Source organism: Helianthus annuus, chromosome 1 (genome assembly GCF_002127325.2).
Source record: "Helianthus annuus cultivar XRQ/B chromosome 1, HanXRQr2.0-SUNRISE, whole genome shotgun sequence".
Classification (NCBI taxonomy): domain Eukaryota; kingdom Viridiplantae; phylum Streptophyta; class Magnoliopsida; order Asterales; family Asteraceae; genus Helianthus; species Helianthus annuus.
In genome coordinates this window covers 39,750,065-39,774,078 of record NC_035433.2, presented here as the reverse complement: position 1 = coordinate 39,774,078, position 24,014 = coordinate 39,750,065, and the positions used below count along the sequence as shown (strand labels likewise).

At 39.4% G+C, this 24,014-nt stretch overlaps 1 protein-coding gene and 1 long non-coding RNA gene across 2 annotated transcripts; both read left to right on the top strand.

Annotated features, from left to right (window-relative positions):
* The first annotated feature begins 200 nt into the window (after nucleotides 1-200).
* Nucleotides 201-1,080, top strand: LOC118479600. Its single transcript, XR_004859730.1, has 2 exons — nucleotides 201-336; nucleotides 850-1,080. It is a non-coding gene; the product is annotated as an uncharacterized LOC118479600 (long non-coding RNA).
* A 17,147-nt stretch (nucleotides 1,081-18,227) lies between these two features.
* On the top strand, nucleotides 18,228-21,712 carry LOC110864314 ((-)-germacrene D synthase). The gene is made up of 7 exons (XM_022113370.2): nucleotides 18,228-18,411; nucleotides 19,547-19,820; nucleotides 19,894-20,281; nucleotides 20,373-20,591; nucleotides 20,706-20,844; nucleotides 20,938-21,177; nucleotides 21,252-21,712. The coding sequence occupies exons 1-7, from the start codon at nucleotides 18,325-18,327 to the stop codon at nucleotides 21,540-21,542; spliced, it is 1,638 nt and encodes a 545-aa protein (XP_021969062.1). The 5' UTR covers nucleotides 18,228-18,324; the 3' UTR covers nucleotides 21,543-21,712.
* Nucleotides 21,713-24,014: the final 2,302 nt, after the last annotated feature.

The following is a 24,014-nucleotide window of genomic DNA, read 5'->3' as shown; positions in this document are numbered from 1 at the left end:
GAAACCTATGTGTCATATATATACATATATAGGGGATGGTTCAAATGAAAACCACTTTTATTGTGAAAACTCGAAAACTAACTAAAAAAAGCCTAAAAAACACACAAAAAAAATTTCTTTTTCAATTTTTTAATAAAAATCGCTGGTTTTTATATATAAAAAAAAACTTTTTTCAACTGCTGTTTTTTAAATTATTTTCTTTGCGAATATGAAGCGTTTTCTTGTGGTTAACGATGCTGGTTTCGTTTTACAGGGAAAGTTGAGGAATTGACAATGGCGTTATCGGACCTCGTTTGGGAAGATATGGTGGCTGGTACGGAGACACACAGGATCAAGGTCCCTTATGTATAAAAGAAACCCGAATGGCCGAATTTGTGGTCAAAGTTGGTGTTGTATTTTGAAATCAGAATCTGAATAGAAGTTAAGCTTTGTGTTTGCAAGTTCTCAAGTCATGTTGCACAGATCATAATTTATAACTTAAATAAAGTATAAATTGAAGATAAATTAAAAACAATAAAAAACTTAATAATTGCCCCCAAGCAGGATTGAACTACAGACCTCCAGTTTACAGACCTCCACTTAATAATTGCCCCCATACACAGGCTGCTTCCTATCCAACCTTTGGGTTGCATATGTTTTTGCAACATGTCAAACCTTCCCACAATTTATTTTCTTCATTGACTAAGTGGCTTGATTGGGTTGTTCAAAATCGACCCAAAGACATGATTGCCAATGGATACGTGGCTTCCTATTGCATGGTTTATGTTACAGATCAAACCATCCCACATTTTTTTTATTGATCAAGTCATCTCAGCTAGAAGTTAGACTAAATGTGCTCATTTTTTGCAGATTCAACAACAAGAGTTTGGTTCTTTCAGTAGTTACTGCTAGCTTCATTCTAAACAAGAAGCCAATAAAGAACGGCCTCCAAAGCCAAAGCTCAGAAGCAAGGATTTGATTAAAAGGGGCTTCCATTCTTGTATGATTATTGTTTATGGGGGAATTCATATTTGTTGTTTGGCCATAAAAATTAAAAGCACATGCTTTTGTTCATCAAAACTGATTTTTGGTTTCTGTTTATTTTTGGTTCTTTTAGGTCATGTTGAGCCCAGATGCTTGGTATTGGTTTAACTTCTTAATTAAAATGCCTGGTTAGGCAACGGCTAGAGCCGAATCTTAGCGACCCAGAGCTAAATGCCTTGTTCTTATTCTTTTGATATTGAAATTGTTGGATTCGTGTAGTAAATTAACTGAAACTGAAGCGTTAAGAGTGAGAGCATCACTGCGTCATTGTTCGTTCTATTCGCACATGTGTGTAAATACAAAAATGAATTTAATAATTTTATTGTAAATAGTTATGTTTTTATTTGTAAAATTACCAAAATACCCTTATGTTTATATGTAAAATTACCGAAATATCCCTATCTGTAATTGATTTTTAACTGAGTTAGAGTCGGGGAGCAAACTAGCAACAAAACCAAAACATTAGGAATAAATAGCTATTTTTAGAGGATTGAGGCGAAACCATTAAAACAACCAAACCACAGGGATCAAAACGGAAGTTTACTCTTAATTTTACATAGTTTTCTTGAGTTTTATATACTTATGATTTAGCCCATTAAATTAATTTGGTCCATAGTCCACTTAACACTCCAATTCTCCAAGCCCAGTTCAATTAATTAGTTATGACAAACTATTTTTTTCTTTTTGGTTGAAGTTTTTATTTTTTAGACTATTTTCGGGTTTTGTATGTTTTTATTTAAACTCTTGGTTTTAGGTCTTGCTATATGTTAAAAGAATGTATTGATTAAATTTGTAGTTGACTTGTTGGTTGAAACATAAAGAGAAACCAACACTGGTCAAGAAAATATTTGGTTAATATGGTTTTAGCCGTAAACGAAAACAAGCATTTTTACTAAGGGTGGAGGGTATCATTCAATCACTTTAGGGTGTTTGAGTTACCGTCTAGACAATAATATCATGTCATGTCAAGTCCCCATTCCACTCCCGATTTTGCACTCAATCACTAGCAGTGATTCAAACACCTGAAGAGTGGTAAAAAAATTAAAAAAAAATATGATTGGTTGAAAGGGGTTGGGATCCACCATTCACCCTCTCTCTCCCACCTCTCCTCTTCTTCACCGAATCGGTGAATACTAACCAAAAAAGGCAATCACCGAACACCTTTTTGGGGCCTGCACCAATTCACCGAGGGGTGAAAAGAACTCACCGATGGAGTCCCCGATATCACTCCGACCACCCTTAGTTCGGTTTCGTTATTGTTAATGACCAATTAAAAATCATTATCAAATAAACCGAATCGAATAATCCGAATAAATAAAAAACCGAGCTGATGAACCCATAGTCTTACCCTTATAAATTACAAGTTGCTTTAATGATACAACAACATCGTACCTGATAAATCTCAAAACCGAACCGCCCTGTACATAGCCCTAATCTCACAAACCTAAAGGATATGTTTCCCGCCGCATCGCGCGGGTAAACGGCTAGTATATATATATATATATATATATATATATATATATATATATATATATATATATATATATATATATATATATATATATATATATAGGGTAATGCTAGACAAAAAACCCTAAAATTCTTAGAAAACTCTGGAAACCCAAATGGGAACCCATTTTTACCCAACCTCCCGACATTTTTTTTTTGAAAAAAATTACACATGTAATATACATGTTTTAGAGTATTTTGGGCCAAAAAAAAAAAAACAAAAAAGCGCCGAAGGGATTTTTTTAAAAAAAATAAACAAATTTCATTGCCTAACATGTGTTAGGCAAAAAAGACATAAATTTGCTGAAATTTGCTGAAACTTTTTTTTTTTTTTTTTTAAATTACCCCTTCGGCGCTTTTTTGATTTTTTTGGCCCAAAAGTCTTAAAAACATGTATATTACATGTGTTATTTTTTTCAAAAAAAAATGTCGGGAGCTTGGGTTTTCTAGGGTTTTTTATATATATAGGGTTTTCTATATAGCCCAACCCTATATATATATATATATATAGATATATATATATATAAAGTGACTCGCACAATCATCGTCAAAACTACGTGCAAAATAGATAAAGAGCTATCGAGTAAATCGACCCGTGAGGATAACAATGAAATTGATTTGGATGGGAAAACAATTTTGATATGGAAGAGGAAAAGGGGGGAAATAGGTTAAGCGGTTTAATTTGGGGAAAATGGATTTTGGGAAGTGATACTTGGGCGGGAAGTAATTTTTGGTCGAAATAATTTTAGAGGTAATTTTGAAAAATATAAAACCACTCATATACTAATATAACTTAATCTATATATACAAATCACGCGGTTCCTTAGGAACAGTAAACAATCCCAGCCGTTCCTTTTTCCTTTTGGATTCAACGGTGAGACCTCTTTTCACGTTCCCTCATCCTTCTCTCGCCTTCTACTCTGCTTTTCTCCTCGGCGACCGGCAAATCAACCACCACCATCGCTACTACTCTACACCTTAATCCAGCAATCACTCATATCTGCTTGCTTCACGCTTCAGTTTGTGCCTACTTCAGTTTCCATCCCCACCATCTGCATATCACTGACACTGAAGAATTGCAGAACCCTAAGGTATTGTTCGTTTAACAGAATGAAATGGAATCTTAAGGGAATTGGAATGTTGATTTCACTCCTTATTTTGTTGGTTTCAACAAGAAAATGGATTGGAATTAAAAAACAACATAAGGAAGGGAATCTACATCGAAAAATATTAATATACGAAAAAGTTATGTCCATTTAAAAATCATGGGTAGTTAGTTTTTCATAAGGTGTTAAAGTGTAATTAATAATTAACTAATCAAAATTTTGTTAAAATTGAAGAATTAAAGTGTAATAAGTTTAGGGGCTAAAAAATAAATAAATTTTAAAACACCAAATTACCCTCATTTTAGGGGTTAATCTATAAATAAAGGGGAGAAAAGTTCTTATTTTTTTTGGGTATCTTAAAATACCGCTCCCTCATGCATTATAATATAGTATAGATATTGGACAACCAAAGTCGATATATTGTTTTCCATGGTCAAACTTGGTTAAAGAAACTTTATTTTGGTTGAGCAAAGTCACTACTGTCCAATCTAAATTATCATTGGTTAATCAAAGTTAAACTTGACCACTCACGATCAATTATATTCTGTAAGTGCTGCTCTTGCTAAACAAAGTCAAAAGTCAAAGAAGTCAAAGGTCACTTAGGAGTCCGAATTTGTTATGTTATAAAGGAGTCCAAATATGATATAAATTCGGACCTCATGGTTACTTTATGTTATCTGAATTTATTAGGGTTCTTATATGCAGTGTCCGAATTTGTTAGGTTACAAATTCGGACTTGGCCTTGTAAATTCGAACCAGGTATCTTTTTCAGGACTTAGTGTTTGAGTTTGTTGCCCTAGCCTCTATATATGTGTGTATAGATTAGGTTACAAGAATGAACTCTCGCAAACTCCTGCAATCCTTCAACAGTGTGTGCACATTCTAGAGAGGGAGAGACTATGTGTTAGTGAGAGAAAGCTAGGTTTAGATCTTAGTGATCTAAACCAGCTTGTAGAAGATGATGTATACTATTTCGGTTTGTAAATCTAGGATGAATGATTCACTAATAAAAGGGTTTCATCTTCTACATCTATATATCTTTCATGTTTTGATATTTGACGTCTTGAATCAAGAGTAGTGGATGTTGTTCGTCATTGATCCAGGGGGTCCTGGGGACTTTGATGTGGTATCAGAGCATGGTTACCGATTCAGAATGGTCTAACTGCCTTCAAAATCACCATTGCTCTTGATTTGATGTTTTTTTCCACCAAACATCATCAAGACGTGAAGATTCTGCAGAAAACTTGAAGAAAATGAAGCTGTTCGTCATTTAAGATGGTTTTTCTTGTTTTCCAAGTTGCTGCAGCTCTGAGGTTAGATCTAAATATGAGATGTCTGAATTTATTTAATTGTTAGAAGTTCAGAATTTGCTCTTTTCTGTCCGAATTTGAAGCTTTCGAATTTATTAATCACCTTGTGTGAAGTCACACTAGAGAAATAAATTTGGAGGTTTGGTTATCCGAATTTGGAAACTCTGGAATTGATTCTGAGTTAAGGTGTCCGAATTTGTTTTGGGTCCATGTCCGAATTTGTTTTGGATCCATGTCCGAATTTGTTCAAGGTATTTTTTCCGAATTTGTTGGAGATTCTAGTCTGGGTTTGCTTTTTTTACATCCTATCCGAATTTGTGCTTTTTATCTTATCTGAATTTGTCACCTTGTGGGTCTTTGTGATTTGAATGTCTTTTTTCCGAATTTATAGGTTAAACTCGGACAAATTCGGAATATGTACCATAATTTTGTTAAAATGATCACAAATTCGGAAAAATAACCTTAAATTCGAACTATATTCATTAAATTCGGAATAAAGAAGGTTAAATTCGGACTTAGAAGTAAAAAAAAAGTCATGGTTTGTTGATATGTCCGAATTTCTTAGGTAAATCCGGAATAATATGTTAAGTTCGGACTTTAAAAAAAATTGTCTGAATTTGTTGAAAAATTCCGAATTTATGGGTTTGTCGGAATTTTTTAGTTATATTCGGTTTCTAGATTCTCGGTGTACTGATTTGGTCCGTTTTAGAGTTTTCGAACAATTTGGGACTTTTAACGGGCATTCGAAGAGATACGAAGGTGAAGGGACTTGTACTTTGAAAGTTTACAAAAAAAGGGGAGTACAAATTTTCTGTAAGTGCAGCCCTTGATGGGTAATTGTGTTTTATCAGTTTTGATAAACAAAGTCAAAAAGAATTCAAAGGTCACTTAGGAGTCCGAATTTGTTATGTTGTAAAGGAGTATGAATATGATATAAATTCGGACCTCCTGGTTACTTTATGTTATCCGAATTTATTAGGGTTCCTTATATGTAGTGTCTGAATTTGTTAGGTTACAAATTCGGACTAGGCCTTGTAAATTCGAACTAGTATCTTTGTCAGTACTGTGTTCGAGTTTGTTGAGTTTGTTGCCCTAGCCTCTATATATGTGTGTATAGATTAGGTTACAAGAATGAACTCTCACAAACTCATGCAATCCTTCAACAGTGTGTTATGATGACTATGTCGTAATGACTAATGAGTAGCGGTGTAAATGAAAACGAGTCGAGCCAAATCTGAGCTCGTATATGCTAAAGCTTAATTCGTTTAACTTTGAGAGAGCTTAGGCTCGAGCTCAGCTCATTTAAAGTTTTACTTTAAAACTGTATCCGACCTTAGCTGGCAATGTTCGGGAGAGTAAATCTTGTTCAAATAAAATTAAATTGTGTAAAACATAGTCACTTTTAATTACATCAAAATCAGTGTTCTTTAAATGTAATCGGTTGGTTAAATATTTGATGCTGATAAAATTCCAAATACATACTAAAATTAAAAATCGGTTAAATATTTCATTTCAAAAAACAAGAATATCAGTTGCGTAGAGTGAAATATGTAATGTTGTTAGTTGTTGGCTACCTCAGTTCGAGGTGGCCCGTTGTTTCTTAATAAAGTATACTTTAAAAAAATACTATTTAATTATTTATTTTTTCTCTAAACACATTATTCCATATTTTAGAATCTTTATTCATTTTCCCGAAAATGTTAAAAATTCCTTTCCCGTCTCACAATTTCCATGTGCATTGTGCAAGCTTTCCTAGTTTTTCTACCTGATCCAATTTTTTCCCTCATAAATTTCATTTCGTTTCAAAATTTTCATTTCACACTATATTTCCGGCCTCCAAACCCCTCCATGAATATCATCTACTATATTCAGTTTTAGTTCTCTTTTATTCTGATCCCTTCCACTCTGCTACTCTGGTGTCCAGGCCTTTTTAAGAACCATCGATAACCAAAATTCTGTAGTAGTTTCAACATTGAAATAATTTCATAGCAAAAAACGATCAATTATTATAGAATGGTTGAGGATACTAAAGTAGATAATGTGCTTTCAAATAAGTGTCATTACCCTTTTGCCACAACAATCATTTATCAAGTTAAATCACCAATTCTATAATATGTAAAATATTATTTTAAAAGCTCAAAACTACTTGATTTCAAACGAGTATGAACCGGTTATTAAATGACACATTTGACCCAAACCAATATTAGCCATTAGCCCTAGCAGCTGCTGTTTCTGATCCCAAGGTGATTCCTGTATACAATATTTTTAACCAGATCAATAGCAACAAGGATATTCTTCTCATTCTAGTTTTAGGAAAGTCCATCTCATTCTAGTTCATTTCCTTCCTGAATTAAATATCCAGCTCACTCTTCATTTTATTACACAAGTTATAGTTCCAATCCCATATGAGCACTTGACAAGTATTAACTTCTTTCAGCCTATTACATCTTCAGAAGCCACTCAAAACTCTATAGACAGAGAAAGATATACCAGTGTTACAAGGAACTTGTCACACCCCCAAATTCCACCTGCGGAATATCATCCGCTTGAGGGCGTGACTGACCAGGATCCAGCCACCAATTATACTGAGCATTGATTAATAGTAGAAATATTTGCTATCCATAGTAGTTAGCAACATCGTAGTTTAAGTTCGATAATTAGTTTAAACAAAAACAGCGGAAGCATAAACCAAATAGTTTAAAGACAGTTCATAGTTCAAGATAATTAAAACCCAACACGCGGGTTTTGACGATCACTACACGTTCCCAAGCTGCGAGCTCCTGAGTCACTGGTTACCTGCAAAGCATGCAGTAAGGTGTCAACAATAATGTTGAGCGAGTTCACTAGTTGTCCAGTTTTATTTACCAAAAACTTGTTTCACCAGTTAATTTATCCGTTTATACATGCCATGGGGAGCTACCCCAAAAGTAAACGACTAAACTGTTTTTCCAATACCGAATACTAAGTTAACCCCGCGTTTCCGCTGTGCCCCGTTTGTCAATGTTCTATCATCATTGACGGTTGTCGGAGTCTATTAGTTCACGCCCGTTCCCAGTAACAAGGGTCGGTGTGAGGCTGGTTAGACCTAAATAGCGCTATCAACTAATAACCCGTTCGCCAGACCCCGGCGACTAATCGGTATTATGTAGTAGGGACTTGAGTGATAGAGTTTCGTTTAGTGCCGTTCGTTGCAATCCGTATAAACAGTAATTAACTAAAGGTTCCCAATAACAAGGGAAGAAAAGTAAATTGTATCCCTCACAAGGAGATAGTGTTGTCTTTAGTTCCGTTCCCCAAACCACCGGGAACGCATGCTTTAAGTTGTGAACTCACCTTGGGTTGCTCGGTAGATTAAGTACCCGGGTCAATCACGTTGGTCACCACGTCCTAGCATGGTTACCAAATATAGGTCAACTTGGGGTACAAGTAATCACGTATAGCAAAACACGTATAGACACACTTAGCAAGCATACATTCAAACAGTTGGGTTATTGGGCCTGCCCTAACATTTTCACAAACAGTAACAGATACACATGCAGCCCAGTCAACAGATAGCCCAACAAGTCGTGGCCCAATAATACGTAGGCAGCCCAGTCGAGACAAGGGTGGTCTCGACTCGAGATTACACGGTCTCGAGTCGCAACCGGGAGATCTCGAAGAATCACGTTTTGGTCTCGAGTGTGCTGCTTGCAAGTCGCAATCTCAAGAGTCTCGAGTCGAGATCATGTCGTCTCAAGTCGAGACTTAGTCAGTCTCGAGTCCCCGAAGCCCGTCTCGGTTCATCATGCTTTGGTCTCGAGTCGCAACCAAGGGTTCCGACTCGCAACCATGGTTACGTGCACAGAAAACCTTCTAGAACCTGTCACATGTACTAACCAATAGAATTCTGTTTTCATGTAATCGTGTACTATCCAACCATATTGCACTAACACGTTTCTTTGTCTATTTACCAAGCAAAACAGATCAAAACAAGCATTTTTGAATATTCATATCACATTCATCTAGTTCATCATATATTCAAGCATATCATTCAACAAGCACATTATCATTCAACAATCATTTCAAAGATCAACTTGTTAACATCACAACCACTCGGTAAATAGGCACTCTTAATCACACATTATCATTAGAACATGAATATCATCAACAATAACAACACTTGATTCGATTTCCACTTAGCATTAAAGATCATCATTCATGTTATCACAATACAAGGGGTTGTATAATATGTAAATCTTCACATTATAGCTAAAACACATTGTTTCTATCATGCTAATATCCCTAATGCACTTTATCATCAACAACCAAAAATCATGGTAAACACTTAAGATACTAACCGGTTAGATGGAGGAGTACAAGAGATTGATGAACCAAGTTCCGAGTGATGATCTCGAGCTAGTCCGAGAGCTCCTTGGTTCTCGCCGGTCCGATCCGAGAGAGGGAAGGAGGGGAGAGGGTGATGTTTGTTAGGGTTTAGGGTTTTAGTGAAGGAGAGAGTGAGTGAGAATGAAGTGAGAGGGAGTGTAAAGGAGAAAGTGTGAGGGCTTGGGGCTATATATATAACAAAAGGTGCACCCCAAAGGTTTCCGAGTGGGCTAAGGGGAGGTTGCGGCCCAACCGGCCCAACCGTTCACTGTTCACTCGAGACCGGGTGGTCTCGAGTTGGGTTTCGTGGTCTCGGCCCACTACACACATACATACCTATATATACATATATATATACTACATACATGTTAATATCACATAGCACACCGAGATAAAATGGAAACTTTTCATTTAGTAACGTACACGTATACATACACAAAATGTTAGTTCAAGAAGGTTGCCCGGGAAGAACCCGAAGTGTCACATTATCCCCAAGTTTTAAGAACTTTCGTCCCGAAAGTTAAGGCAGCCACTGACAAGCTAGTGTAACTGAGAACGTTTCAACGGGGTGTCACATCATCCCCCCGTTAGTTTGGAATTTCGTCCCGAAATTCGGTTGTAGCTTCAGTGCCGGAGGTTTCGTTTGGGAACAACTGGGGATACTTGTGCTTCATCTGGTCTTCCCGCTCCCAGGTAAACTCTGGGCCACGTCGCGAGTTCCAACGGACTCGCACGAGAGGTATCTGGCTACGTTTGAGGGTTTTGATCTCTCGATCCGTGATCTCAATCGGTTCCTCAGTAAAGTGTAGCTGTTCGTCAATAGTGAGTTCCTTGAAAGGAATTACAAGCGTTTCATCTGACAGACACTTCTTCAGATTAGATATGTGGAATACGTTGTGTACCGCACTCAGTTCTTCAGGCAGATTCAATCTGTAAGCAACCTTACCGATTCTCTCGGTAATTTCGAATGGTCCGATATATCGCGGATTAAGCTTGCCCCGTTTACCAAAGCGAACCACACCCTTCTAGGGTGAGACTTTAAGTAGAACCCGGTCACCGACCTGGAATTCTAGTGGTTTCCTACGCTTATCAGCGTAACTCTTCTGGCGGTCACGAGCTGCCGCCATGCGCTGTCGGATCTGGGCAATCTTTTCCGTTGTATCTACCACCATCTCTGGGCCCGTGATTTGACTATCACCGATTTCCGCCCAGCAGAGAGGTGATCGGCATTTACGACCGTATAATGCCTCAAAAGGTGCTGCCTGAATGCTAGTGTGGTAGCTGTTATTGTAGGAGAATTCCACTATCGGTAGATGCTTCTCCCAATTCTTGCCAAAATCGATCACACATGCTCTAAGCATGTCTTCTAGGGTTTGGATGGTGCGTTCGGACTGTCCATCCGTTTGCGGGTGATAAGCAGTGCTCATATCTAGACGTGAGCCAAAGGATTTGTGCATAGCTTGCCACAATTCCGAAGTAAAACGTGCGTCTCGGTCGGAAATGATTGAGGTTGGCACCCCGTGCCTCGAAACTACTTCCTTTAAGTAAACTTCCGCCAAGGTAGAAAACTTGTCTGTTTCCTTAATAGCCAAAAAGTGTGCGGACTTGGTCAATCGATCTACTATTACCCAAATAGTGTCATTTCCGCGTTGAGACCTAGGTAGCCCTGTGACAAAATCCATGGAAATTTGTTCCCATTTCCATTTCGGGATTTCTGGTTGTTGGAGTAGGCCTGCTGGCTTCTGGTACTCTGTTTTGACTCTTGCGCAAGTCAAACATTTGCTAACATATGTTGCGACGTGGGCCTTCATGCCGGTCCACCAATACGTAGTCCTCAAGTCGTGGTACATCTTATCCGATCCAGGGTGTACTGAGTAACGGGACTTATGGGCTTCGTCCATCACGAGTTCACGCAAATCTCCATAGAGTGGTACCCAAATGCGCCCTGTTACATAGTAAGCGCCATCTTCCTTCAGTTCTAATCGCTGCCTCGATCCTCGCAGGGACTCAGCCCTGATGTTTTCCGGTTTCAATGCTTCGACTTGAGCATTTCGGATCTGAGTAGGGAGGTTAGACTGGATGGTAAGTTGCAATGCTCGCACGCGCTTTGGTATAGTGTCCTTTCGGCTGAGGGCATCTGCCACGACATTGGCCTTGCCCGGATGGTACTTGATGGCGCATTCGTAATCATTTAACAGTTCGACCCATCGACGCTGTCGCATGTTCAATTCCTTTTGCCTAAAGATATGCTCGAGACTCCTGTGATCGGTGTAGATAGTGCACTTGGTACCGTACAGGTAGTGTCTCCATATCTTAAGAGCAAAAATCACTGCTCCCAGTTCCAAGTCATGCGTAGTGTAGTTTCTTTCATGCGTCTTAAGTTGTCGAGAAGCGTAGGCAATAACTTTCTCGCGTTGCATCAACACGCAACCAAGCCCATGGATAGACGCATCGCAGTAAACCACAAAGTCGTCAGTGCCTTCAGGCAACGAGAGAATAGGAGCACTACAGAGGTTATCCTTTAGCCTTCGAAAGGCCGACTCCTGAGCTTCATTCCACTTGTAAGCAATGCCTTTCTGAGTGAGAGTCGTGAGGGGTTGAGCAATCTTGGAGAATCCCTTGATGAATCTGCGGTAGTATCCTGCCAATCCCAAGAATTGGCGAACTTCGGTTGGAGTCTTGGGCGTAGGCCAATTCTTTATCGAGTCGATCTTAGCGGGGTCGACGTGAATTCCGTCCTTATTGACCACATGCCCAAGGAAATGGACCTCTCGAAGCCAGAAGTCACACTTCGAGAACTTGGCGTACAATTGCTCATTGCGTAAGAGTTCGAGGATAAGTCGTAGGTGTCGTTCATGCTCTTCTTGACTTTTCGAGTAGATCAGGATGTCGTCGATAAACACAATCACGAATTTGTCGAGGTAAGGCTTGCACACTCGGTTCATGAGATCCATGAAAACCGCAGGTGCGTTAGTCATTCCGAAAGGCATGACGAGGAACTCGTAATGACCATAACGAGTCCTGAACGCAGTCTTAGAGATGTCTTCATTACGAACTCTCAGCTGATGATAGCCTGATCGCAGGTCAATCTTAGAATAGTAGCTCGATCCTTGCAACTGATCGAATAGGTCGTCAATGCGCGGGAGAGGGTAACGATTCTTGATGGTAACCTTGTTCAGCTCACGATAGTCGATGCACATTCGGAATGTGCCATCCTTCTTCTTAACAAAGAGTACTGGTGCTCCCCAGGGTGATGAACTAGGACGGATAAATCCTTTATCCAATAGTTCCTGTAATTGCGTAGAGAGTTCCTTCAGTTCTGCAGGGGCTAGTCGATAAGGCGCACGAGCTATAGGTGCTGCTCCGGGAGCTAGCTCGATTTGAAATTCGACCTGACGGTGGGGAGGGAGTCCAGGTAGTTCCTCAGGAAATACCTCGGGGTAGTCACGTACTACAGGAAAATCTTCAATCCTCTTTTCCTTTTCGTGGGTGTCGGTGACAAGTGCTAGGATAGCGGTGTGCCCTTTTTGTAAACACTTCTGGGCTTTTAGAAGCGAGATAATGCCGGTGACTTCTCCGCCTTTGTTACCTTGAACGATGAGGGGTTTGCTAGAACGACGGGGAATACGAACTGCTCTCTCTTGACAGAGGATCTCAGCGCAATGCTTGGATAACCATTCCATACCGATGACGACGTTGAAGCTTCCAAGTTTGACAGGGAAAAGATCGATACTAAACGTCTGACCAGACAATTCTAGTTTGCAGTCGTGGATCACGTGCGAGGCCTCGATGTTTCTACCATTGGCTATCTCGACGATGTGCTTAGAACTTAATAATGCAGGTGGGTGCTTAAGCTTCTTACTAATACGTAGGGACACATAACTAGCATCGGCTCCAGAATCAAATAATACAGAAACATAACGATCATCAAGTAGGAACTTACCCGCCACGACGTTGGGGTCGTTCCTTGCTTCTCCAGCTCCAATCACAAAAGCTCTTCCCCTTGCACCATTCCCAGCATTGTTGTTTTGTTCATTGTTCCCAGCTCCCTGATTGTTATTGCGGTTCTGGTTCAGTTCAGGGCAATCCCTTCGCATGTGCCCCGTAGCTCCACACTTATAGCATACACGATTGTTTCCTGGCTGTTGCTGTTGTTGGTTCTGTCTAGCAGGAAACTGGCTCCTGCAGTCTTTGGCTTCGTGCCCCATTTTGTTGCATCGCTGGCACTGTCCTTTGGTACATGCCCCATTGTGGTGCCGGTTACACTTGTTGCATTTGGGGTGGTTCCCTTGATAGCCACCCTGTTGCCGGGGGCCCTTGTCGTTCTCAGTTTTCCGTTGCTGGGCTGGGGCCTGAGTAGAGTTAGCATCCTTGCCCTGATTTCCATCCCACTTCCGTTTGCCATCACTAGAAGTTCCTTCCGCAACACTGATCCTTTTGGGCAACCTGCCCTCTTCCACAGCCTGGTTGGTGAGTTTGTGGGCAAGACGAACCACAGGCTGTATGGTAGTGAGGTTGGCCGAGGTCACATGGCTCCTGATTTCTGGGACTAAGCCTTTGATGTACAATTCGATCCTTCGATACATGGGTCGGGACATGTTTGGGCAAAGTGCAGCATAGTCGTTGGACAGCTTGGTGTAGGTCTCAATCTCTGACCCAACCATCTTGAGACCATAGTACTCGTCCTCGAGTTTGTGGATGTCATCCCTGTGACAATACTCTTCCTTGATCATATCCTTGAAATCTTCCCATGCGGTAGCATTAGCAGTCTCCAAACCAAGCATTTGAATTTGCGCTTTCCACCACGAAAGCGCGCTTCCCTCAAGGGTACCAGTAGCAAACTTTACCCAATTAGCTGGGGGACATTCGCAGACAGCAAAGACAGCTTCCACCTTCTCGATCCAGTGCAGTAGCCCTATGGCACCCTCAGTGCCATTGAAAGGAAGAGGTTTGCAATCCATGAAGGTCTTGAAAGTACAAACACGCGGTTGCACAGGTGCATGCTGACCTGTTGTGAAGAGTGAAGCGAAATGGGTTCAGAGGCGAAAAGACGATGTGGCGGTAGGATCTAAACATCCTAAAACAACGAGCTTACCTCCAGGGTGAGCTGCGAAAGCTGCAGCCACCGTGTTGATCAGGTTAGTGAACTGAGCCTGAGTCATGTTGACGTTTCCTCGTCCGCGTCCACTCATTGTCTTCATAGCCAGAAAACATAGTATGAGTGTGATGTCGTAACATAGCGAGAATGAGATAGAAGAGGGGAGGCGTATCTATCTAATTAGGCAAACTAGTACGTATAGTAGAGCAAAAAGCATGAGACAAACAAGCAAGTAAACATGGGTCCGAGCTATGAGGTCAGATAAGTCGAGTCTTGCACTTGGAGTGTAGTGTCGTCACGAGTCACGGGTTATAGTCTGGTTTTTTTTTTCTCAAAAAGATTTTTCCCCTTTTTAAAACCAAGTTCACTATAACCAATGGCTCTGATACCAATCTGTCACACCCCCAAATTCCACCTGCGGAATATCATCCGCTTGAGGGCGTGACTGACCAGGATCCAGCCACCAATTATACTGAGCATTGATTAATAGTAGAAATATTTGCTATCCAAAGTAGTTAGCAACATCGTAGTTTAAGTTCGATAATTAGTTTAAACAAAAACAGCGGAAGCATAAACCAAATAGTTTAAAGACAGTTCATAGTTCAAGATAATTAAAACCCAACACGTGGGTTTTGACGATCACTACACGTTCCCAAGCTGCGAGCTCCTGAGTCACTGGTTACCTGCAAAGCATGCAGTAAGGTGTCAACAATAATGTTGAGCGAGTTCACTAGTTGTCCAGTTTTATTTACCAAAAACTTGTTTCACCAGTTAATTTATCCGTTTATACATGCCATGGGGAGCTACCCCAAAAGTAAACGACTAAACTGTTTTTCCAATACCGAACACTAAGTTAACCCCGCGTTTCCGCTGTGCCCCGTTTGTCAATGTTCTATCATCATTGACGGTTGTCGGAGTCTATTAGTTCACGCCCGTTCCCAGTAACAAGGGTCGGTGTGAGGCTGGTTAGACCTAAATAGCGCTATCAACTAATAACCCGTTCGCCAGACCCCGGCGACTAATCGGTATTATGTAGTAGGGACTTGAGTGATAGAGTTTCATTTAGTGTCGTTCGTTGCAATCCGTATAAACAGTAATTAACTAATGGTTCCCAATAACAAGGGAAGAAAAGTAAATTGTATCCCTCACAAGGAGATAGTGTTGTCTTTAGTTCCGTTCCCCAAACCACCGGGAACGCATGCTTTAAGTTGTGAACTCACCTTGGGTTGCTCGGTAGATTAAGTACCCGGGTCAATCACGTTGGTCACCACGTCCTAGCATGGTTACCAAATATAGGTCAACTTGGGGTACAAGTAATCACGTATAGCAAAACACGTATAGACACACTTAGCAAGCATACATTCAAACAGTTGGGTTATTGGGCCTGCCCTAACATTTTCACAAACAGTAACAGATACACATGCAGCCCAGTCAACAGATAGCCCAACAAGTCATGGCCCAATAATACGTAGGCAGCCCAGTCGAGACAAGGGTGGTCTCGACTCGAGATTACACGGTCTCGAGTCGCAACCGGGAGATCTCGAAGAATCACGTTTTGGTCTTGAGTGTGCTGCTTGCGAGTCGCAATCTCAGGAGTCTCGAGTCCATTCTCGAGTCGAGATTATGTCGTCTCAAGTCGAGACTTAGTCAGTCTCAAGTCCCCGAAGCCCGTCTCGGTTCATCATGCTTTGGTCTCGAGTCGCAACCAAGGGTTCCGACTCGCAACCATGGTTACGTGCACAGAAAACCTTCTAGAACCTGTCACATGTACTAACCAATAGAATTCTGTTTTCATGTAATCGTGTACTATCCAACCATATTGCACTAACATGTTTCTTTGTCTATTTACCAAGCAAAACAGATCAAAACAAGCATTTTTGAATATTCATATCACATTCATCTAGTTCATCATATATTCAAGCATATCATTCAACAAGCACATTATCATTCAACAATCATTTCAAAGATCAACTTGTTAACATCACAACCACTCGGTAAATAGGCACTCTTAATCACACATTATCATTAGAACATGAATATCATCAACAATAACAACACTTGATTCGATTTCCACTTAGCATTAAAGATCATCATTCATGTTATCACAATACAAGGGGTTGTATAATATGTAAATCTTCACATTATAGCTAAAACACATTGTTTCTATCATGCTAATATCCCTAATGCACTTTATCATCAACAACCAAAAATCATGGTAAACACCTAAGATACTAACCGGTTAGATGGAGGAGTACAAGAGATTGATGAACCAAGTTCCGAGTGATGATCTCGAGCTAGTCCGAGAGCTCCTTGGTTGTCGCCGGTCCGATCCGAGAGAGGGAAGGAGGGGAGAGGGTGATGTTTGTTAGGGTTTAGGGTTTTAGTGAAGGAGAGAGTGAGTGAGAATGAAGTGAGAGGGAGTGTAAAGGAGAAAGTGTGAGGGCTTGGGGCTATATATATAACAAAAGGTGCACCCCAAAGGTTTCCGAGTGGGCTAAGGGAAGGTTGCGGCCCAACCGGCCCAACCGTTCACTGTTCACTCGAGACCGGGTGGTCTCGAGTTGGGTTTCGTGGTCTCGGCCCACTACACACATACATACCTATATATACATATATATATATATATACTACATACATGTTAATATCACATAGCACACCGAGATAAAATGGAAACTTTTCATTTAGTAACGTACACGTATACATACACAAAATGTTAGTTCAAGAAGGTTGCCCGGGAAGAACCCAAAGTGTCACATAACTTTGTGTCTAGATGGCCGATGGTACACGATCGACCCAACAAATCAAGAACACATGAACACGGTTCAAAGGAAAATAAACTTTAAACATAAAACAAAACCCTAAAATACACAACTAGTGTATCTAGCAACAAACAACTAACAATCCAAAATAACATTGTTATCATTAACCAGCAATAGCAGACAAGGCATAACATCATAAGCATATTCTTAGATCGACAGAAAGGCACCAATTCAAAACCCTAATTAAACCAAAGCAATTACAGAGCCAAAAATATGTATACTATTGAAATTGATGTCACACAAGTAACCATGCAACTGATTTAGAAATGTTTTAGATGCAGCACATCGATTCATAGAATCATTCGCATCAAGCAATTTCAAAGGTAACAACTATATTTCCAAATCCATCGACTTTCATGAACGGTTAGATCCCATACTTGGTGAGCACATATACACAGTTGTATAATTTATCACTTTCCACTTCTATCTATAATTCATTATTCCGCGATACGTTAAGAATGAAGGTGCAACAAGCAATCTAAACAATGAAAACACACAATAAAATCAAATGCATAGTTTCTTCTAATTAACCCTTCTATCTTAACTCATCACAACATGCTTGTTTCTTCAGTAGTTCCATAACTATGAGTGCTACACTCGGTAATTATCACAATATCCATCACCAATACACATCAAATAGTTAGATAAAGAAATTGATACGTTTTCTCAAAGGAATTCATGAATGTGATACGTGGCCAGATCAGAAACAAATAATTAGCATCCGAAATTAGCCCACTAAGAGTTCTAAGGTTTCAAATATGAACATGTGATTCATTACGGACAAAAATTACAATCTCATAAAATTGAAAAAACGCCAAAAAAACACATGAGTGGCTTTGAATACATACAACAAATTCTAATAAAAGGTTTTAAAAACTATTAAATTTCCTCCATTTTTTTAAATTATGACGTTGAATTATGATGTTCATATATTTTTGTAATAATGGGTTTTTTGCATTAATTATATATTCATTTTTCAAATCTGTTCTTTTCGGATTTAGTCTTTAAATATCTTGAACCACATGGTTTTTTCTCCGTCTTTATATATAGGCTATAGCCATTATCTATACAAAACCCAAAATATACTTTAAAACATGGAAGTTAAACAGGAGGTTGTTCGCCCCCAATCGACCTTTCATCCAAGTATCTGGGGAGATCAGTTTCTGGTCTATGAGGAGGAGGTATGACCCCTATAGCAAAATCGAGGCCAGTAGCTATAATTTTTCGAACTTTAGACAATTGTAGGGGTGTAAACGAGCCGGGCCAAGCCCGACTAGGCTCGTCATGTTTTTATGAAACTCGAGCTCGAGTTCGGCTCAGTTCGAGTCTACTTATTTGAGCTCGAGCTCGGCTCGCGAGTTAAATCCAAAGCTCAAGCTCGGATCGGCTTGGCTCGAGCTATTCTGAGAACAACCTCAAACAAGCTAAAAGCTCGGGTCAAGCTCTCTTCAATATCGCTTAAACTAGCCAAAGCCCGGCTTGAGCTCGGCTCGCCAATTTTATTGTCATTATTATTATATTATATATTAAAATAAATTTGTTTGGCCTCGTTTAGGCTTGCAAAGAGGTTTGTGTTTTAGGCTCGAGCTCGGGCTCGATAACTAAATGAGCTCTATTAGAGGCTCGGGCTCAGGCTCAGGCTCAGGCTCGGGCTCTTTAAAGCTCGGCTCGTTCGAGCTTTTAACCGAGCGAATAACAAGTAGCTCTCGAGCCTCTGGCTTGTTTACACCACTAGACAACTGTATTTAATCAGTAGATTTCCATGTAAATTTTTTATAAGCAAGAGTAACTTGTCACTGAGCCTCTAGTTACTCTCAGGCTAGAAATTTTGAATATGCATATGCATATGAGTTACACATAAATACAATTGCATGCCCATGGCTGATGGCTGGTCATGGGAATAGTTTATTTCTCCAAGAGTTATTGTCGTGTTGACCTCCAGACCTATACATCACTCTGATGATCAAGATGGAATCCTAACTAACTGTTGTCAGTTTTAAGTTAAATTTATATTAATTAAGAAAAAGAAAAAAATAAATTTTACAACTTTCAGTATTCTTACAATTCAATATAATTATCCGGGAAAGTTCTTACAAGGCCAGTGATGTTCACAGGGGTAGATAAGATCGGGAATTAAGAGAATTATGAATGAATTCAGAGATTCTTTGGTATAAAATGAAAGATTACATGGAGTATTTATGCATAGTAAAAGGGTATCAAACCCTTTGGTGAACCGACTTGTTGGTTCATGTGAGTATGCTTATGATCTAACTTGTAAATTTCACCTTCTCTTTGATTTGCTGCCATTAATTTTAGCAAGAAGAGCAAGCTACAGTAGAGCAAACAATCCAAAGTTTGAAAGATGAAGTGAGGAAACAAATACTGGTAGCATTTGATGATCCCACTAAACATAATGACTTGTTGAAACTTGTCAATGATATCCAACGCCTCGGCATTGCCTACTGTTTTGATCAAGAGCTCGAGAAAGCCTTGGGCCATATTTATATTATATATGGTGATGACTGGAATGGTGTTAGTGCTTTCCTTTGGTTTCGACTCCTCCGACAAGAAGGATTTTATGTTTCATGCGGTTAGTGAATATAGGTTCAATTTATTAATCACAACGTAAAAGAAGCTAACAATCTATATATGAATGAAATTAGATATTTTCAACAAATACAAGAACAAGGATGGAACTTTTAAGGAATCTTTAACTAATGATGTTGAAGGCCTGCTTGAGTTATATGAGGCGGCATATATGCGGGTGGCAGGCGAAGTTGTACTAGATGATGCTCTTGCTTTTACAAAAGGCCAGCTAGAGAAAATAACAAAGGATCCCCTCCGATGGAATTGTACCCAGATTCTTTCGAGGCACATAGAGGAAGCACTAGAGCGGCCTATATGGAAAAGGTTGCCAAGACTAGAGGCGTTGCGATATATACCTTTCTATGAACAACAAGATGCACATAATGAATCCTTGCTTAGACTTGCAAAGTTGGAATTCAACCGACTTCAATCTTTGCACAAAAGAGAGCTTAGCCAAGTCTCCAAGTGTGTTTATTTTCTCATTCAATTATTCCACTTATTACTACAGATTTGAAATGGTGTTTATTTTATGGTGTTGGTATTATAATTTTTGTAGGTGGTGGAAAGATCTGGAGCCTCAAAAGAATTTGCATTATGTAAGAGACAGATTGCCAGAACTCTACTTCTGGGCTGTGGGAGCCTACTTTGAGCCTCAATATTCCCGTTCTAGAATTTTCTTAACAAAAGTGTTAACAATAGCAACAATTTTAGATGACACTTATGATTGCTACGGAACTTATGAGGAACTTGAGATTTTCAACGAAGCGATTCAAAGGTATGTAAATAAAATATGTACACCAATATGCACTTAACGTCTAACATGTCGAGTCAAACTTTCAATACCACGTTAGTTTATCAAAATCATAGTTTAAGTATACATTTACAATAGGTGGTCGGTTACCTGCATCGATGCACTTCCGGATTACATGAAGTTCGTATACAAAATATTCTTGGATTCATATGGTGAAATGGAGGAAATCATGGCAAGTGAAGGAAAATCATATCAAGTTGAATGTGCAAAAGATTTGGTTAGTTTGAGTCTCTATATGTTTGTAATATTCTTTTATACAGAGAAATAGTTGACTACACTGATTAATTAAATCAGTCACTCTCTTATGCAGATGAAAGAGTTGAGTAGACATTACATGATTGAAGCAAAATGGAAAAATGAAGGGTATGAACCAACATCAGAGGAGCATGAATCAGTTTCATTTGTATCTGCAGGCTACAAAATGCTTATTCCAACAAGTTTTGTGAGCATGGGTGAGAAAGTCATAGAAGAAGCATTCAAATGGGCCCTTAGCTTTCCCCCTCTTATAAAATCTGCATGTGTAATTGCTAGGATTATGGATGACATTGTGGTACGTAAAACTTTGGTTTTTATTCTTAAGTAAATGTGATAAGATCAGTGGTAAATTCAAGAACAAAATTGTAGGAAGGGAAAGAAAAGGAGGTTGTGTCCACAGTGGAATGCTACATGAAGGAACATGATGTCAAGGAGGAGTACGTCTATAATTTGTTCAAGGAAAGAGTAGAAGATGCATGGAAAGATATGAACCTAGAATTGCTTACACGTAAAGACATTCCTGTGGTCCTCAAAATGCGTGTGATCAACCTGGCACGCGTAATCGAATCACTATATAAATATGATGATTGCTTAAAGAACGTTGGTATAGAACTGCAAGATAATATCAAATGTTGTTTCATAAATGCAATAACCTTATAAATTTAGATTTTTCATAGTTTGTCATGTCTTTAGAGATCATGAAGATATTGGTTCGTCCTTGTGAAGATGGAAAAATATGAACTGAATAAGACCTCAAGTTGTATTTGTGTTAAGTATTAGTGTATTACTTGATGGTCAACTTATATTTAACTTATGGTTTGCATTTAGTCTAATTTTTGTATTTTAATTTAAGGTTTGTATTTAATCTTTGGTATGTACCTCCTGTCTTGCTTCCCGATTGGGCTTCGTTATTCTTGTATTTCGTTCTCATCAAACAAGTCAGGATCTTCGTTAATATTAATGATGGAACGCACATCCGAATCACCGGCATTATATTTATTTTACTCTAAAGTTTTGGACCATTTCACCGATGCAACCTCGTTCGGAACGGGCGTCCACTACCAACACTTTTTACAATATCCAAAGGCATGGCGTGGGGAAACTGTACTTTATATTCGATCGTGTATCTTGCATAACCCATCTTCAAAACTTTGGTGTAACTTGTCCCATTCAGTCGGTTGACGGAGGCGTTGTTGTAAATACCATTAAAATTTGACATCTTGTTATTCATATCTGTGACAACTGTGTTTTGTAATCAATGTTCAAATGTAAAACGATGTTAATTATTAATAAAACAATGTGCTTTGGTGTTATTATATGTGTTTTGGTGTTTTTATGTGTGTATTTATGTTTGAAGTTTTTTTTTCAATTTGATTCGATTCCGATTTTGTCACACCCCCAAAATCCACGTGCGTAGTAGCACCGCTTGAGAGCGTGACATGACCAGGATCAAGCCACCAATCATATTGAACATGTAATAAATAGTAATAAATAGTAATAAATATCCATCAATACGAAAGGTGTTTATCAAACCAACATAATTTAAGTGTAGCGGAAGCATTAATGTGAAAACCCAATCATAAGTATTAATGTATGAAATAACATAAGTAATCACGATCCATTTGCCCACAACGACCTGCTCCTCCTTGTGCAAGCTCCGTAAGTACCTAAGGCCCTGCAAGGCATGCAGCAAATAATCAACAACTAGTTGAGCGAGTTCACAGAAAGTAAATGCGTAACAGTGGGTTCATGAGTATCAGGTGGCTCTACTGGGCCAACATATGTTTCTATAGGTGGGGGCTTCCCATGTTAAGAATCCACTAGACTACTCGTAACCATATGTGTTCTTCACAACCGAGAACAGTAATACGTACAAGTTTACGCAGGATTTACGTAAGTATCCTTCACAACCGAGGATAGGGTACGTGGGGGTTTACGTAGGTTTTACGTAAGTGCCTGACACAACCGAGGCAGTAGTGAGTATCCGTTCACGCAGGCTTTACGTGAGTATCCTTCACAACCGAGGATAGCGAGTAACTTAGTTATACGTAGGTTTTACGTATGTGTCCTGCACAACCGGGGACGATGGTTTGGTAGTCTAGTAACAGTGTCCGTATGAATCTATTCAACCTTATCCTTATCAATCCCATTCCCAACACCCCGGGAATCCCATGCCTTGGTAGGAGTGTGAACTCACCTTGGTTTGCTCGGCAGATACACAATATAAAGGTTCTTGAACTAAAGTGGTCAACCACGTCCTAACAGGGTTACCACACAAGTCAGGTTCGGTTCAATTAATGCACGTATACATTATAGCAAACACGTATGCACGTAAACAGTCAACACGTCATATGTACCACTTGTGCGATTCGGATGGTTGGGCCATCAAGCTTGTGCGAGCCCAACCACCTTGTGCGATCTCATGACTGAGCCCAATCCATACCCGGTCCATCAAACAAACAAACAGTTTAACCTATACGGCCCAATAACTAACATACGTATGACATTGTGTGATCCAGCTGGTCTTGTACGATCCAGCTGGGTTGTGCGATCAGGAATGGGCTTGTGCGTCTGGATCTTTGGGTTGTCCGGCCCAACAGTTAAATAAACATATAACTTGTGTGTGGCCCAACACCTTGTGCGATCCACACTAGCTTGTGCGATCCACCAGGTGTTGTGCGATCAGTTTAAATACCCGGATCTTATGCGATCGGTTACAACAATTAACAGTTTCTAAGTATATCGAAATCAATCAACAATTAACCGGTTTCCATGATTATCATCAAATCAATTAACAGTTTCTCTTTCAAGCAATCATCGATCAAATGGGCAATAATCAACCGGTTTTCTCATGAACCCTAATCAAACATTCATGAGCACTAATCTATTCCATACCATCTAATTGAATCAACCCTAGAACTTTACACATAACATACGGGTTCAATTCATATCACAGCCGATTAACACAAGTAAACAGACGATTACCAAGCATCAATCTATACAACCTAAATCAATACACGACATTTAAGCAAACCAAATAGCAAGAACATCAACAACGATCAAACATCATCAACACGCATGCTAGGCGTAGCAATATCAAATCGGTTTAGTTTAAACACTAGTAATACTCAT

Bases quoted from the DNA above. Each gene is read 5' to 3' on its own strand.
- LOC110864314 (XM_022113370.2), top strand. From the start codon at position 18,325: ATGGAAGTTAAACAGGAGGTTGTTCGCCCCCAATCGACCTTTCATCCA. The intron at 20,592-20,705 runs GTATGTAAATAA...CATTTACAATAG, and splicing joins TTCAACGAAGCGATTCAAAG to GTGGTCGGTTACCTGCATCG. The intron at 20,845-20,937 runs GTTAGTTTGAGT...TCTCTTATGCAG, and splicing joins TTGAATGTGCAAAAGATTTG to ATGAAAGAGTTGAGTAGACA.